General features: G+C 39.1%; 1 protein-coding gene across 2 annotated transcripts in view; it reads left to right on the forward strand.

Moving 5' to 3' along the window:
- The window catches only part of LOC119787056 (phospholipid-transporting ATPase ABCA1-like), a 37,386-nt gene that overhangs the window by 13,003 nt on the left and 6,921 nt on the right, over positions 1-17,462 (forward strand). Inside the window, exons 8-32 of one of the 2 annotated variants that reach the window (XM_038290689.1) lie at positions 986-1,075; positions 8,096-8,339; positions 8,445-8,584; positions 8,668-8,784; positions 9,459-9,653; positions 11,384-11,592; positions 11,683-11,859; positions 11,946-12,168; positions 12,318-12,539; positions 12,714-12,918; positions 12,998-13,111; positions 13,203-13,377; positions 13,508-13,639; positions 13,726-13,865; positions 13,958-14,095; positions 14,231-14,460; positions 14,703-14,775; positions 14,884-15,086; positions 15,223-15,274; positions 15,422-15,526; positions 15,738-15,886; positions 16,367-16,491; positions 16,791-16,889; positions 16,998-17,187; positions 17,294-17,388. In XM_038290689.1, coding sequence (XP_038146617.1) covers positions 986-1,075; positions 8,096-8,339; positions 8,445-8,584; positions 8,668-8,784; positions 9,459-9,653; positions 11,384-11,592; positions 11,683-11,859; positions 11,946-12,168; positions 12,318-12,539; positions 12,714-12,918; positions 12,998-13,111; positions 13,203-13,377; positions 13,508-13,639; positions 13,726-13,865; positions 13,958-14,095; positions 14,231-14,460; positions 14,703-14,775; positions 14,884-15,086; positions 15,223-15,274; positions 15,422-15,526; positions 15,738-15,886; positions 16,367-16,491; positions 16,791-16,889; positions 16,998-17,187; positions 17,294-17,388 — 3,842 coding nt within the window. Of the gene's footprint in view, positions 1-985; positions 1,076-8,095; positions 8,340-8,444; positions 8,585-8,667; positions 8,785-9,458; positions 9,654-11,383; positions 11,593-11,682; positions 11,860-11,945; positions 12,169-12,317; positions 12,540-12,713; positions 12,919-12,997; positions 13,112-13,202; positions 13,378-13,507; positions 13,640-13,725; positions 13,866-13,957; positions 14,096-14,230; positions 14,461-14,702; positions 14,776-14,883; positions 15,087-15,222; positions 15,275-15,421; positions 15,536-15,737; positions 15,887-16,366; positions 16,492-16,790; positions 16,890-16,997; positions 17,188-17,293; positions 17,389-17,462 lie in introns of both variants that reach the window. The other variant, XM_038290682.1, reaches the window with a different exon arrangement.

The following is a 17,462-nucleotide window of genomic DNA, read 5'->3' on the forward strand; positions in this document are numbered from 1 at the left end:
CATTATTTCATGCTTAACCTATTTAAAAAGGAAAAAATAAACCTTTTTTATGTTTTTCATTGTGGCGAAATATTTGATCCTTATAAGGGATTAACTAAATATTAAGAGATTAAGACTCTTAAGACTAATAAGATTTTTTTATTCTCTAAAACATTATTTAGAGAGGCATTTCCTCCCTCTCCTTTCTTCCCACATAGTTTCCCCCTCCCCTTAAAGATTTGACCCGAATGTGAAACAGTGCCAGGAAGAACGGCATGAGGTGAACAAGACGTCCTGCTTTGCTTATCTTAAAAGCACCAAAGGAAACTCTACTCAAACATACCGATGTCTGATAAGCTTGGTCCTTATATTTGTAATTATTTTGTCAGTCCAGAGTATAAAAACTGCTGCCTTGTTGATCGATTTTACTCCCACCAGAATAGTTAATGGCTTGATTAAGAGATGATTCCCAGAAAACAGACTTTGTCCTCAAACTTGTCCAAACTTTGCGCAATCTTTATGCAATAGTGGAAATCCCAACTGTACGGTTAAGAACTATTGCAAAACACAGTTTTCTCCCATCTTTGCCCTGATTGGGAACATGTGTAATAGCTGGGGGGCGATAAATCAACAAAAGTAAGGATGTTAGGGAGGAAAAGTAAACCGATCGTTCTTATTTCCTAGAAGGCTTTTTCTTTTCAGTGACACCACTGCTTTATCAAATGTGTGACAGTTCAGAGCCTCACAGCTTGAAGTGATAGATGATAACACTCAAACATGCGCACAATCACCTGTGTGCCCAAACTGCAGCATGACACAGAAAAGAATGAGCTCAGATCTTATTAAACTTTTTTTTCTTAGCTTTTCTTTCATCAATCAATTTTCACTATCATGTCTATCTTGTCACCTCTCTTAGTTTATCTTACAGTCATTACAGTTTTTATCTCATGTAAGCAAACAAACAAGGTAAACATTTTCAACCAACAAAATCTATCCTCTTTCACAGAAGGACGTGAGGTCAGACCCTAAAGTCGTCCAAGAAGTTTCAGCTGCAACCGACAATCTTCTGGAGAGTCTTGGAGCGCTGGGCGTCGAGGTAAATAAACCAGATGCCGCTTGAGAACCACCCACACATTAACACATAAAACAGGACATCTGAATTATTTGAATCCAAAGTTCAGCCATCATGTTTGTGAATGAAATCAATCCCTACTCACACTGATCATCAGATTTAATTCAAACGAAGGTAATGGTGTAACAATTCCGAAACACTTAATTTTAGATAGATTTTATAAAAACTTCCAGGTTTATCAGCTTATAGGTTTCCTTTTAGCATGTTTTATTTCATTACATTTTCTTTTGGTAGGCTACTATAATGACATTGTAGCAACAGAAGGACAAAAACCATCCTTAAGTCCTTATCTTTTTGTCAATTTGTCTTTGTTTCCTAGAAATTATATTACTGTTAAAAGAGGCTTTAAAGATGTAATTGTCTGTGCAAATCCTCAGTCATCCAGTTCATTATGACCACAAAACAGGCTTAGATCCAAGGAAACCTGAGAAAGGTCCTCTTGCCTCTTATTTAAGGCAAGTGAAATAATTTTCAAATATTTCTCTTAAAGAGAGAAAGGAATTAGCTTGTTTCTACAGACGTTCCAAATGTTTTTTAAACTGAATTGTTTATTGTTAATCTAATCCAGCTAAAATATACCAACATTACTGCCTCATCTCTGTGAGAGGAATAAGAAAAGCAGAATTGGACTAAAGCAACATTTTTTGGTTAAATTCAACCACACTGTTTGGTTAGATTTTTTTATTAAGTTTTTAAAAATGATGAAATTTTAGCCTTATAGTAAATTACATCTGTTTCACAATCTCGTGCTTCAGCAACATTCATGAAAAGCTGCAGGTTTTTTTCCACCTGGTCAGTGGATCCAGTGAGGTTTTTGTTTCTCCTTAAAAATGCAGCACAATACATAGCAAGCAAGCTAAAAGATGCCAATTCAAAAAGAAAATACATATTATAATTTTTTATAGTGCAGTAAAAGTGCTTATATTTAAATCATGGTTCCAGTTGTGTCCGTCATGGTCTCTCCAAACCAAGCTTCCTGTGCTTCTCTATTAAATTAGGCATTATCTATTAGGCACTTTTATCAATCGACCACCTGTTACACTCCGTGCTGCGGTTTCACTTTGTTATCTTTTATTAAGAGCTAACTTCCCTTTCAAAAAACCTTGCTGTTAACAGATAACAGTTGGCCCCCCAATAATAAAGCAATATGTTTCTTAATCTTAAATAAAAGTAAGCAATCAGCGAAAGGGACCTGACTCAGTGAAATAGCGCGTGTGCCATCCTTAATATTACACTCTCACAGGAACAGAAAATGACATGCACGCACACATTCCTGACCTAAGCTAATGTAACTGAGTCTGTGCTGTTGGAGTGAACTGAGGAAACAGGAGACACAGCAATTGGTTGTGCATGCTAACCAAACGCAAAGCAACCCCCTTTTCTCCCAGGCTCAACCTCTGCTGATTTGGCAAAACTTAAAGGCCCAGCTGTCTGTGTGACTGTGTGTGTTGGGGTTTTTCTGTCTAAGCAGCAGAAAAGTCCTCAAAGAGCTGCTCCTTTCTTCTCTTTTCAATGAAAATGTTGAAACAATAAGCCATCGTTTCCTTTTCACCCTTTGCACAATATTAATTTCCTCTTTTTGCGTGGAACTGTGTGAAAGGGCAACTCCCGAAAAAACAGTTGGAATAATCAGAAAAGTAAAATCTACCATCGGTGGAGTATTTTATATGCTAAAACTGTGTCATTATAGTAAAAATGAGCATCCATAAGCAGCTGGCATGCTTTGAAATATAATCTTGTTAACAAAACGCAGCAATAAAAAATGGCTGAATGGACCCCTGTGACCTTTGTTGTGTATTTCAGTCCAAGGTTTTTAATCTCTAGTATGAAGGACCAACTCTGCCATATTTAAAAATAAATACAGAAATAAATAAATGCTCAATAAATGTATAAGCATACAATTAATTGCCAACAAAAAAGTGAGACATAAATGTATATAACTCTTAATTAGCTTCTTTATTTATTTGCCTTTGTAATATTTACCTTATTTATTTTTCTGTCCTTTATAATCTTCAACTTTATTTTTTAATTACTTATATTTTTAAGTATTTATTTATGTGCATGTTATTATATTTTTGTCTGTTTTATTCTTCCTTTGTATTTTTTTACCTTAGTCATTTCTTCGCCGCTGTTTATTTCTCTCTGCCCTTTTTACATTTTTCTATGCATTTCTATGTCATTATGCAAATGAGGAGGGGGTGTGTCCTAGAGAGTCAACTTCTGCTCATTGGTTGGCTTGGCGGTCCATCTTCTTAACTCACAGAGCTCAGAGTACTAAGTTAAATGTTCTCTTTTCTGTTGCTGTTGTTCAATAAAAGTACGTTTTAAGATCATTTGAGGCGAGAACCTTATACTTTTAAGCATCACCATATGGCCCATTCACAGATTTAATGCGTAATTTAAAAGAAAATGTGACGAACTTGAGAGGACCGTGGCAACCAGCGGAGCTCCGAAGCTGACGGCAGCAATAGTTTAACTCCTATCAAAAAGGGAATTTGCTGAGAGAGAACCAGTGCTTTGTTTTTTCTGCTGACTATTATTTTGCTTTCCTCTCTGCACCTTTTTATCAAAATAAAAACTGGCCTCAGATAGCCTTATCTGTCATTCTGACTGCAAAAAATAGGAATTTCCTCCACAGCCCAGCCTCAAGCACTGTTTTAATTTTATGCATAAACAATAAAGAAGAATCCAACCAGATGTATATTCTACATAGAATTTCTAAAAAGTTATCCAAATATACAAGTATTTTTTTTTGTGTGTGTTCAAAATGTTTTCCTTATCAGCCTAAGTGCTGCCGTGGTTTAAAAAGCTGTGTGCTTGAGAGGAAACTTGAACTCTAATAACCCTACAGAGGCTCCGCTGTGAGTTTACTCCAGGACAAGCCTGTTCTTCTCCCTGCCCGCCTTCTTCTCTGAATCCCTGTTTTATTTATATCTAATATGCTGGGATTTAGTTGGTTTTATTTCCCTGCCACCTTGTCAGTTTAGCATGGGCGAGAGCATTTGGGGCAATGACACATTTTTGTCACATGAAAACACTCATTCACAGCGTGAATCTACCAATATGGTTTTGGTTTCAAAGTCAGCTGCATGAACATAGTGTTGTAAAGCGACATCATTTAGGTTGCTCTTTGGTTGTGTGGGAAATATTTTAACAAACAGGATGTTGGTACTCTTAAGTTAAAAAAAGGAAACAAAACATCTACACTTGATAAGACCTTTTGGATGCACCGCCAACCACTACAGAAAACCATTTCTACAGAAAACCTCAGCTGCAACAAATATAACAGGCTGTGTTTAAACACACATGTAAACACTCCCACAAGCCCAAAAGCCTCTTGCAGCATATCATTCACATCTATGCAGATGAAAAAGCAGGAAGCCATGTTCAGCTGATGCAGCTGCAGACTCAGTTGCACGTTAACCATGTTTAAAAAGTTAATTAGCAAAGAAAAGTCTCACTTCTCTTTGTTTTATAGTTATTGACAAAAATAGATTAATGAATTATGTTACCTATTGAAAAAACTGGATGATTGTGTTTGTCTGACTAAATGTCATTGTGTTAGAGTGTGGAAGGGCTCATAACTTTAAGAAAAACACTGTTCTCCTTCTGGAGCCTGCCGGGAAATGACCGATAGTAACCTCTCTTTGTTCTCACACCTTCCTGTGTTTTAACCACTCGGTTCAGTTTCTTTCTTTCTTTCTTTCTTTCTTTCTTTCTTTCTTTCTTTCTTTCTTTCTTTCTTTCTTTCTTTCTTTCTTTCTTTCTTTCTTTCTTTCTTTCTTTCTTTCTTTCTTTCTTTCTTTCTTTCTTTCTTTCTTTCTTTCTTTCTTTCTTTCTTTCTTTCTTTCTTTCTTTCTTTCTTTCTTTCTTTCTTTCTTTCTTTCTTTCTTTCTTTGTCTTGTTATCAGTTCTGACTCTTCATCCTTCATCCCCGCATGCCATACTTACTGTAAACCCAAGCACCCTCCTCCTCCTCTTCACTAAGGAAACAAAAGCTTAACTTCCATTTCATCCTTTGTTTGTTTTCCCTCAGTAAAAATCATAAACCTCCTCCTTTCATTCCTTGTCACGGGTTGTTGCCCTAATTGCTCACCTAGTTTAACAGTTTGGAAACCTTGTTAAACCTGTGCAGACTTGTGATTTGACCTATAATAACCTTACCGTGCATTGAACCCTATGATGTCAGGCTGCATATGACTGCTGACAGTATAAAAAAGAACACTTCTCCTTTCTCAAATTCAAGAACTCCAGTGTAACAAAAACTCCGATTGTTTATGATTAGAAAGAAACACAGCTAGAGGGTTCAGCCAGTTTAAGACAAAGACTGCAATTCAAGCAGATGTTCTGGTCGAGTGTTAATAAAATATTCCTGAACAAAGAGGCGGGTTGTATGGGTTTTGTTTTTGTTCTGAACATCAAAATTCTGTCCTGTTTTGATCATGCATATTTGTCACATTGTGTCGGCCTACGTTTACTGACAGATGTTGATTTTTCTCCAGAGTAACAATATTCCGTCTGCAGGGTAAACACTAATAACGATGCCTGTTTTTGATGAAGGACACTGTGTTGTCTCATTGCGTGTTATCTAACCCCCCCTCCTAAAAGCATCACAGACCCTCTCACACACGCACATGCTGAGGACTGGGAACAGCAGTTAAATTTATCTCAGTCGGGCAGACGGTCAAGTGTTAAGTGTCTCCACCTCTCAGAGCACCACTTCTCTGCACATGTACCGAATGCCACTCACTATGCACACTGTTTTTTGTAGACTTGGGAAAAAATAGAAAGATGTTCTATTTTTATGCTCAAGGGAAATACACTATATTGCCAAAAGTATTTGCTCACCCATCCAAATTATTGGAATCAGGTGTTCCAATCACTTCCATGGCCACAGGTGTATAAATTCAAGCACCTAGGCATGCAGACTGTTTTTACAAACATTTGTGAAAGAATGGGTCGCTCTCAGGAGCTCAGTGAATTCCAGCGTGGAACTGTGATAGGATGCCACCTGTGCAACAAATCCAGTCGTGAAATTTCCTCGCTCCTAAATATTCCACAGTCAACTGTCAGCTGTATTATAAGAAAATGGAAGTGTTTGGGAACGACAGCAACTCAGCCACGAAGTGGTAGGCCACGTAAACTGACGGAGCGGGGTCAGCGGATGCTGACGCGCATAGTGCGAAGAGGTCGCCAACTTTCTGCAGAGTCAATCACTACAGACCTCCAAACTTCATGTGGCCTTCAGATTAGCTCAAGAACAGTGCGCAGAGAGCTTCATGGAATGGGTTTCCATGGTCGAGCAGCTGCATCCAAGCCATACATCACCAAGTGCAATGCAAAGCGTCGGATGCGGTGGTGTAAAGCACGCCGCCACTGGACTCTAGAGCAGTGGAGACGCGTTCTCTGGAGTGACGAATCGCGCTTCTCCATCTGGCAATCTGATGGACGGGTCTGGGTTTGGCGGTTGCCAGGAGAACGGTACTTGTCTGACTGCATTGTGCCAAGTGTAAAGTTTGGTGGAGGGGGGATTATGGTGTGGGGTTGTTTTTCAGGAGCTGGGCTTGGCCCCTTAGTTCCAGTGAAAGGAACTCTGAATGCTTCAGCATACCAAGACATTTTGGACAATTCCATGCTCCCAACTTTGTGGGAACAGTTTGGAGCTGGCCCCTTCCTCTTCCAACATGACTGTGCACCAGTGCACAAAGCAAGGTCCATAAAGACATGGATGACAGAGTCTGGTGTGGATGAACTTGACTGGCCTGCACAGAGTCCTGACCTCAACCCGATAGAACACCTTTGGGATGAATTAGAGCGGAGACTGAGAGCCAGGCCTTCTCGTCCAACATCAGTGTGCGACCTCACAAATGCGCTTCTGGAAGAATGGTCAAAAATTCCCATAAACACACTCCTAAACCTTGTGGACAGCCTTCCCAGAAGAGTTGAAGCTGTTCTAGCTGCAAAGGGTGGACCGACGTCATATTGAACCCTATGGATTAGGAACGGGATGTCACTTAAGCTCATATGTGAGTCAAGGCAGGTGAGCAAATACTTTTGGCAATATAGTGTAGATTATATATTTTTTTATTTTATTATAATTTCTGACTTGGATAGATTATCTGTTATCATCTATAAAGAAGTGAAACTTAAACAAAACAAGATGGTATCCATGCATCAAAAGAACATTTACTATGTTTTTGGTGAAAATAGATATCATGATTTGGTGGTAGATTTTTAAACCCTTAGTTTTTGGAAAGTTTAAATTGTTTAGACTAATTCTAACTTATCACATTTTCCTTTAATAACTTAAGTTTCAAAACCTTTTTGGAGTTCCTGTTGTGGGTGATCAGTAAAAAGGGCAGCTTCCAAAACTATGGCTGAGAAATAAGGTGCTGCTGAATATTTATTTTCTTATCATTTAAACTGAAACATAATATTGCATCATTGACCTTCAAATGCTTAAAATACCATTACCTTCTTAGCAGAAGTAAAATGGCGGTCTCTGGTTCAATTCCCCACAGAACATAGATCGTTGCTTTAACACTGGTCTCTAAAAGCCATCGCTCTCCTCTGAATTACAGACATGTATTGCTGCTTAAATATAAAGCTATATTTAGTTACATATTTAAAGACCTCTCTGATTCTGAAAACAGCTACCTTTGAGTCTTTTATCATTTTAACAGTTTTCACACATATTGGTGGTGATATCAGTGTGACTGTTTAGGGCTTATGTAAACTGATCAGGATAAAAAAATCTTATTTTTTTTAAATTTTCCCACAAGGTCGGTCACCAATTAGTGCAAAAAAAAAAAATGCTGCACATGAGGTACTTACGGTCACCAGCTGATTTTTGGTGCATTTCCAGTGAAAAACTACGACTAAACTACAATATTTGAAGTGAATCCGTCAGGTGTAAATTTTGGACTTTGTTGTGTTCCACCTCTTCTGATCAAGCTGTTAATGTTCACATCTCTTTCTCAACAGCTTGCCAGTATGAAGAGCTGGAAGGATATGAGAAAGGAGATCCTGTATCTGACCGCTAACTCCACAGGATCTCCGAAGCAGGTGTACCAGGCTGTTTCACGGATTGTTTGTGGACATCCAGAGGGAGGCGGACTAAAAATCAAGTCCCTCAACTGGTATGAAGACAACAACTACAAGGCTCTGTTTGGACACCATGGCAACGACAGCGACAGTGAGCCCGTCTCCACTTATGACAACACTTCCAGTAAGCATCCAAAGCCTTAAACACAAATTTTTCCAGGCAGAACAAGTCATTTGTTCCCATTTTCTCTCTGTTCAATACTCTAAATGGTTTTACCTTTAATCTTAGCTCCTTATTGTAACAACCTAATGAAGAACCTTGAGTCCAGCCCCATTTCCAGGATGATCTGGAGAGCCTTAAAACCTCTTCTCATGGGGAAGATCCTCTACACCCCAGATACTCCAGCAACACAAAGGATCATCCATGAAGTATGACTGACCCCTTAAAGATACATTTCATCTGAATTATTTGCACAAGTGCTCAAGTTAACCTACATCCCTGAATGTTGCAGGTTAATAAGACCTTCCAGGAGCTGGGCGTGCTCAGAGACCTGGGTGGCATGTGGGAGGAAATGAAGCCTACATTTTGGAACTTCTTGGAAAACAGCGAGGAGATGGACTTAGTCAGGGTGAGCATGTTTGCTGACATAATTTCAATCGAAATGTTTATCTTGAAATTCAAGCAACGCGGGAGAGTCTGTGTAATTATCCTATGTAAGCATGACAGGGTTACATCCTCTTTTAGGTTCATTTCACGCAATAAAAAGTTCTAAAGCTATGAAGAAAGAGCATTTGCACGTTTCAGATAAATGTGATAATAATAATGATAAATAAAGCCAATCATAAAGTCATGTTACCAATACAAATAATGACCAAAACCATACATCAAAACAAAACCATGTATTCTGTGACCATGTTAGAACATAGCAGAGTAGATCATGCAAAGTGTCTCTCTGCAGATGAGCAGTTTTTCCAGGGAATATGGTTCATTTCATGGTTGTTTATTGATGGGAACTTTTACCCAGTTTTCAACCTTTCTTCTTTCTGTAGTAAAGCACCAACTCCACCTAGTGGTAAATGGTGGAAATTATCTACACCAAGATAAGCTTCTTGTATCTTAGCTTGTCATTTTCTTCTAGATTTTATATATAACTTAACAACAAACAGTAATATTTATCAGGAAAACTTAAAATAAACTTAGCCTCCACAGAAAATTAAAAACTAAGAATAATAGATGTTGCAACTAATATAAAAAATGTTTGTTTTTAGACTGTTTTGCATAAATAATTTGTTTTTTCTTCAGTCCCTGCTCCAAAGCAACACCAGCGCAGCGTTCCTGGACGCTCAGCTCAGTGAGACTGAGTGGAGTGTGTCTGATGTGGCGGCGTTCCTCACAAAAGCCTCAGAGGACCAGAGACCTGCTGGGTCTGCGTACACATGGAGAGAAGCCTTCAACGAAACCGACCAGGCCATAAAGACCATTTCACAGTTTATGGAGGTTAGTATGTCACCGGTTTTTTTCCAGCCAACAACACACACAAATCTAGAGCATGTAATTTTTTTTTTCTGATAGGAAGATATGTGAAATTGTAATAATGTTAGGATCTGTCCAGTAAACCGCTGCATGGCGGTTCTTAAGTTGTCTTTGAAAATGTTTTGTCTGTAGATAAAACAGAAAAACAGCTACAGATAACCTTTATAGGTAATTTACCCATAAAATTTTAATGCATTTTCCAGGGATTTGACCTCAGATCGTTGGACGCTATTATTACAAACCTTGAAATTCAATGTTCTTTTGCTTCTCAGGCCTCATAAACTGAATAAAGACCATGAGATGCGTATAAATTGATATTTTCAATGTTAATTTGATTAAAATAGAACAAGGTCAGCCATGAATCCCTCCCACAATTAGTTAATGTTGTTTCTTTGTACTTATGTTTGTCTGGAGGGAAAATTCTTTATGAATCACCTTCCAACTTTTATTATATATACCTTTATAGGGCAATAGGTGAAATACTTTGAAAATCATATTATAACATAACATATATATATATAACATGTCAAAATTATAAGCTAAGAGTTTTATTGGAGGACAGGACATATAGTTTAATGTCACAAATTAAGGTCAATGTAATAACAAGAAACAATCATTTGCTCTAGTATGTTAAAAAAAATAAAGGTGCTTTGATAAGAAATTAATGAAAAACACACAGAGTGAAAGAAACACTTTTTATTTTCTAGAACATGACCTTAGATCATTAATGCTGATGCAGGCACTTACATTTTTCACATTTAGCTTAGCTTATTGACTGAAATTTGTAACTTTTCAAATAGGTTTTCATTTTTTCACATAGCTTTTGAACTAAACTTGTTAATTTACAGTAGTTAACATATCATGCAAGGGCTCATCTAATTGCTCAATGCCAAAATTACATGTTCAGCCACGTAGCAGTATCTTTGCTGAATGGCTGGATTTAGGTCTTGTACTTCTAGACCTCACTGATAGATGGAGGGGGGTCTCCGTTTGTCATCAAAAAGGGTAACTTTCACTATAAACGGATATTATATAATATTATATAATTGATAATCTACGTCCCATTCAATCGTCTGTACTCAATACACATTCTATATTTAAATAAAGGAATATTAGCTATGTATATATTTCAAAACAATATTCTAAAATGTTTACAAAGTCCTCCATAAAACATCCAGATAATATTTCACTCCAGACAGCCCAGTGACCCACTGATCATATAAGCTGTTACACAGTTGTTTGTTTCTCCCATTAAAGTCAGTACTACAGCTTTAAATAACCATCAAAGAGTGTACTGTCTGCTACATTATTCTGCTTTATTTGATTAGACTTTGCTCTTTTGAATCATTGATATTTATCAAAGTAATGTTGAAGGAATGAGGTAAAAAATCAGCTTATGTAAGATAAACATGTGAAAGGTTTATCTGTGGGAGGCTAAACAGATCAGATAAACAACCTCAGCGGTTACTCTGTATTACTAAGCAGCATGAACCTTGTATACGGGTAAAAGTTCATAAACTGTTTTTCCCCTTTTTCATTTAGATAGGTGGAATCAAAACAATCTTCCTTAGTTTCCCACCAATTATTATAACCCATTCTAGTTTTATTGGTACATCAATAATGACCTAAAATTCTGAAACCATACATTAAGGTTTTACTTCTTCCTTCTCTTCCTCCAACCTCCTGTCCTTTAGTGCGTGAACTTAGACAAACTGGAGCCGGTTGCTAATGAGGAACGCTTGGTCAACAAGTCCATGGGTCTTCTGGATAACCAAAAGTTCTGGGCAGGAATCGTTTTTCCTGACATCGCTTACAACAACAGCACAGATCTGCCGCCTAACGTCAACTACAAAATCCGCATGGACATTGATAACGTGGAGAGGACTAACAAGATTAAAGACGGGTAAGTGGCTGCGGTAAAGACTCCTTGTTCAGCAGTAAATGTTTTGCAAGTTTAGAAGATTTTAAATATATTTTATTTCTTACTTTACAGATACTGGGATCCTGGTCCCAGAGCAGACCCCTTTGAGGACCTTCGGTATATCTGGGGGGGATTTTCCTACCTGCAGGACATCATCGAACAGGGAATTGTCCGAGCCATCACTGGCACCAAGGAGAAGACGGGCATCTACATTCAGCAGATGCCTTACCCTTGCTATGTTGACGACATGTAAGTAAATACCTTATAAAAAACTAAACAAAACAATAAAAACATGGCATCATGTAGATTAAATATTTGACTCTTTTTTTTTTAAGATTCCTGCGAGTCATGAGCCGGTCGATGCCTCTTTTCATGACTCTGGCGTGGATGTACTCGGTGGCCATCATCATTAAAGGGGTGGTGTACGAGAAGGAGGCGCGGCTAAAGGAGACCATGAGGATCATGGGACTAAATAACGGCACCCTGTGGCTGAGCTGGTTCATCAGCAGTTTAATCCCTCTGCTGATCAGCGCAGGCTTGCTTGTGATGCTGCTGAAGGTGTGTGTGAATGAAGTTAAGCACCTGTATGGACTAACCATCTCCATAACAATGATTGCTGCTATTTACATCAGTTTTACAGGATATTAAACTCTAGAAAACACATTAAATGATTCTGTTTTCTCCTCTTTTTTCAACTTTCCTCTCAGATGGGCAACCTGTTGCCATATAGCGACTCAGGCGTGGTGTTTATTTTCCTGGGGTCCTTCGGCGTCGTAACCATCATGCAGTGCTTTCTAATCAGCACTCTGTTTTCTCGTGCCAACCTGGCGGCTGCCTGCGGAGGAATAATATACTTTACCCTCTACCTACCTTACGTTCTGTGTGTTGCCTGGCAGGACTATGTGGGATATGGAGCAAAGCTTGTAGTGGTGAGTGAGAGATCACAAAGTAAACACATGCACAGTTATTGATAAGCCTGATCAAGATGTGTCAAAAGTCTTGAATTCATGCTTTCTCATTGGACTGAACATCCACACCTTAAACCAACAGGGATCCCAATTATTAGTAATATGTTAACAGTGGATATTACGTTTCTCTTGCAGAGTCTTCTGTCTCCTGTGGCTTTTGGTTTTGGCTGTGAATACTTTGCCCTGTTTGAAGAACAAGGCGTTGGAATCCAGTGGTCAAACCTTCTTGCAAGCCCACTGGAGGAGGACAGCTACAACCTGACCACCTCTATATGCCTCATGCTGTTTGATGCCATGTTGTACGGAATAATGACCTGGTATATTGAAGCAGTTTTTCCTGGTAAGACACAAGAGAATCTCACAATTTATGAGTAGTAGATTAGCAATTCAAGTTTTTAAAAGAAATATTTCCACCACAGGTCAGTACGGTATCCCCAGGCCTTGGTATTTCCCTTTCACTAGGACATATTGGTGTGGAGAGAAGGAGAATAAAAATATAAACACCCCTCTGTCAAAGAAGAGCAACGCTGACGGTACAGTTCATAAAAATCATCAGTATGGTAAAAATGCAAGAGAAACTCATGCTGACTGCTAACATGCTTTTGTTTTCCATTATAATTACAGCCGTGTGCACCGAGGAGGACCCCAGCCATATTGAACCGGGCGTTTATATTGAAAATCTGGTGAAGATCTACAGCCATGGAAACAAACTGGCCGTGGATGGTCTGACCCTTAAATTCTATGAAGGGCAGATCACCTCTTTCCTTGGTCACAATGGTGCTGGCAAGACTACAACTATGTAAGTCAACATGTTGTTTACAATTAAGTCAGTCTATATAACCACAAGCTAAAATGTATATCGGTTATTTAAAGTCAGAAAATGATGGGCATATTCTGTTTGTTTGTTTTTTTTACGTGGTTTCTGATAGGTCAATCCTGACCGGATTGTTCCCACCCACTTCTGGTACTGCCTACATCCTCGGCAAGGACATCCGCTCTGAGCTCAGCACCATCAGGCAGAACCTGGGGGTCTGCCCCCAGCACAATGTGCTTTTCAGCATGTATGTGTGCAATTTAACGAGAGGATATTTGTCCAAACTTTCTCCCCTTTAGTATTTTAAGCATTTGTTGGTTTGCCTTGAATCAGGTTGACGGTCGAGGAGCACATCTGGTTCTATGCTCGCCTGAAGGGGCTTTCCGAAGACAAGGTCAAGACAGAAATGGAACAAATTGTAAACGATGTTGGACTGCCACACAAGCGAAAGTCTCGCACAAGCACCCTGTCAGGTCCGTTCGTATAAAATGCTCATCTGTTTTACACATATGCATTGAAATTTAGAGTGCCTGTTTCTGACTTAATCTTGTCTTTATTTGTGCAGGTGGGATGCAGAGGAAGTTGTCAGTCGCACTTGCATTTGTTGGAGGTTCTAAGGTTGTTATTCTGGACGAACCCACTGCTGGTGTTGATCCGTATGCACGCAGGGGGATTTGGGATCTGCTCCTCAAATACAGACAGGGTAAATTAAAATGAGGCTAGCTGATAAGGCAGAGTTTCATTTGATCTCATATTTTTTAATTAGGCTTAAGTATCTAGTTACTGCATCAGAAATGGTATATTATGGTGCATGAAGTGAACTTTATGCTCTTTTTAGGCCGCACCATCATCCTCTCCACTCATCACATGGATGAAGCTGACATCCTGGGTGACCGTATTGCCATCATTTCCCACGGCAAGCTGTGCTGCGTCGGGTCGTCTCTCTTCCTGAAGACTCACCTTGGAACGGGCTACTACCTGACCCTGGTCAAGAGAGACTACGATCTTTCTCTACAGTCCTGTAGGAACTCTGCCAGCACAGTCTCCTACATGAAGAAGACAGAGAAGGTAAACATAAAGTGAAAATATATTCATATGCTGGTGAAGATTCTCAGTCATCCAGGTCACAGTCATTCCAAAAAAGTGAAAAAAAAAAAAAAATTCCACTGGACTTTGTATCCAGGTTTGAAGCAAAACGTCTTCAAACTTGGAAACAATGTCCAGTGGATTGTTGTTTAACATTTTTTGGAATATATTCATACGTTTCCCAACTTTAAGAAGTGTAAAGATGTATGTATTTTTTTTTTCAGGAGGACAGTGTATCAGAGAGCAGTTCGGATGCTGGTCTGGGAAGCGAACCAGAAAGTGAGACCACCACTATTGGTATGAGCTGTGAGCTTATAGCTTTTTCTGTAAAGCTTCAGAAATGGCCTCCATGACGAATGATGTTCACTCGCCTTTCTCTTGTTCTGTTCGTGTGTTTTTCATTAGATGTCTCCCTCATCTCCAAAGTGATTTTCAAGCATGTCCCGGAGGCCCGTCTGGTGGAAGATCTCGGCCATGAGCTCACCTACGTCTTACCACACCAGTCAGCTAAAGATGGCGCCTTCGTTGAGCTCTTCCACGAGCTTGATGACCGACTTACTGACTTGGGGATTTCAAGTTATGGAATTTCTGACACCACCCTCGAAGAGGTAAAGGCTTCTTAAGTTAAACATGGTCTGACTCAGAATTAAATCTTTCCTTTAAAACAAATGTTTGTTAGTTTGTGGGTAATATCAAGTGAATCTGAAGTGAACCTCCACCTTAATCTTTCTTTTTCCACGGCAGATTTTCCTAAAAGTGGCAGAGGATAGCGGAGTTGATGCTGTTGAGCTGTCAGGTAAGGTTTGTTTTGTCTTACATGCAATAATTGCTCACTTATATTTCTTTGATAAAAGCAGACTGTAACTCTGCAGAACAAAAAAGGAAAAACAAAAACAAGCCTCGTATTGAAAGAGTAAAGAAGTTTTCTTTGCTGTGGTTGTAGATGGAGTTGTACCAACCAGGACCCGGAGGCGCCATGCTTTTGGAGACCACCAGAGCTGCCTGAAGCCCTTCACTGAGGACGACTTTGATTTCAACGACTCTGAAGGTGACCCAGGTAGAATTTTATCACCCAGCATGCAAAGCAATGTTAGAACTAAGGCTTGTTATCATACAGAAAATCCAACAACCTGAGGCTCATGTGACTGTTCCTGTTACAAAATGCAACAACTGCAGACTTCTAGTCATGACTAATCAGATAATATGCTTGTCGTTTTTTTTCACATTTGCTAACAATGTAATTTTTTTTATCTGGGCAGAATCTCGTGAGACCGACTGGCTCGGTGGGACAAATGGCAAAGGTTCCTATCAGGTCAAAGGGTGGAGTCTGAAGAGACAGCAGTTTGTCGCGCTCCTCTGGAAACGATTCCTCTACGCTCGCCGCTCCAGAAAAGGCTTCTTTGCTCAGGTGTGTTATGGTTAAATTAATCTTTAAGGACTGAAAGTAAACTTGTGGCCAGTGCTTGGCCGTGCTTATCAATAAACTCAGACATTATCAACCTCACAATTTCTGACCTAGTGGTTGGTTACAAATATCCTTATATCTAAAACTCAGCCATGCTCTAAAGAATATCTATTTTAATTCAATTCAATTCAGTTTATTTATATAGCGCCAAATTCACAACACATGTCATCTCAAGGCACTTTACAGTTCAACCAGATCATACAGTCAAATTGATACAAAGTTTTCTATCTAAGGAAAACCAGTTGATTGCATTGACTCATTGACTCAAATACAATCCCCCACACTAAGCATGCTTGTAGCGACAGTGGAGAGGAAAAACTCCCTTTTAACAGGAAGAAACCTCCAGCAGATTTTAACATTTTAACAATTTGAAGTTTTCTCATTATTTAATGAAACTGCATTATTATGGTTTGTCTTTTTCAGATTGTGCTGCCTGCCGTGTTTGTGTGCATCGCACTGGTGTTCAGCCTCATTGTTCCTCCGTTTGGGAAGTACCCAAAACTGGCTCTGCATCCCGGCATGTATGGAGAGCAGTTTACCTTCATCAGGTAGGGAATCATTCCCTTCTTATTGTCTTCTGTCCTGATATCTGACCTTTCTACCCTCTTTTTGTAATTCTAGATATTATTTAGTCATTTCTTAAACTTTCTTAGAAAAAAAGAGAACAGAACGAATGAGTAAAATAGTGATTTCAGTTAGAGCAAGACTGTGACAATGATTCATCATTAAACAAGTGCTAATAAATGGTTTAGAGGATTTAATTGTTGATGTACTTCAGTGTGTTATCTCTTGTGAGATATATTAAAGAAATACCATTACTTGAAGCAGTCTCTGTCTGGGTTTGCAGTAATGACATACCTGAAGACCCCCACAACAGCAAACTTTTGGGAGCTCTGATGGAAAAACCTGGATTCGGAACGCGCTGCATGGAAGGAGACCCCATACCGTAAGTGGGCAAATGTTTTTTGTGCAGATTATTTATCTGGAAAATATTAGTTTTAATGCCAAATTTTTGAGAAGTCAAGTAAAATGTTGATCCCTCTGTGCATTCCAGGGAGTATCCCTGCACAGCGGTAGAGGGTGATTGGTCACTCCCTGAGGTCTCTCAAAGTGTAAGAGATATATTCGACAAAGGAAACTGGACCATGGAGAATCCATCTCCTCTGTGTGAGTGCAGCTGTGAGGGCCGTAAGAGGATGCTACCAGAGTGTCCTGCTGGAGCCGGGGGACTTCCACCACCACAGGTTAGTAGGAACAACAGAATCTAGACTTGGAATCATTTGTGGTATCAGATTTAGTCTCACACCACAAACAAACCAAATAAGCGTTTCTTTTGGTTTCTGTATTCAGATGATGATCAGTGACAAAGGCACCCTGCAGAATTTGACTGGTAGAAACCTGTCGGATTATCTGGTTAAAACTTATGCTCAAATCATTGGCAAGAGGTAAGACTCTGTCTTTTTCTCCAGACAATTATAACTAACTTAGAAGTTCTATCATTTCATTATATTTATTCATC

This window comes from Cyprinodon tularosa, unplaced genomic scaffold, assembly GCF_016077235.1.
Source record: "Cyprinodon tularosa strain WSP-4 unplaced genomic scaffold, ASM1607723v1 ctg108, whole genome shotgun sequence".
In the NCBI taxonomy this organism is placed as follows: Eukaryota; Metazoa; Chordata; class Actinopteri; order Cyprinodontiformes; family Cyprinodontidae; genus Cyprinodon; species Cyprinodon tularosa.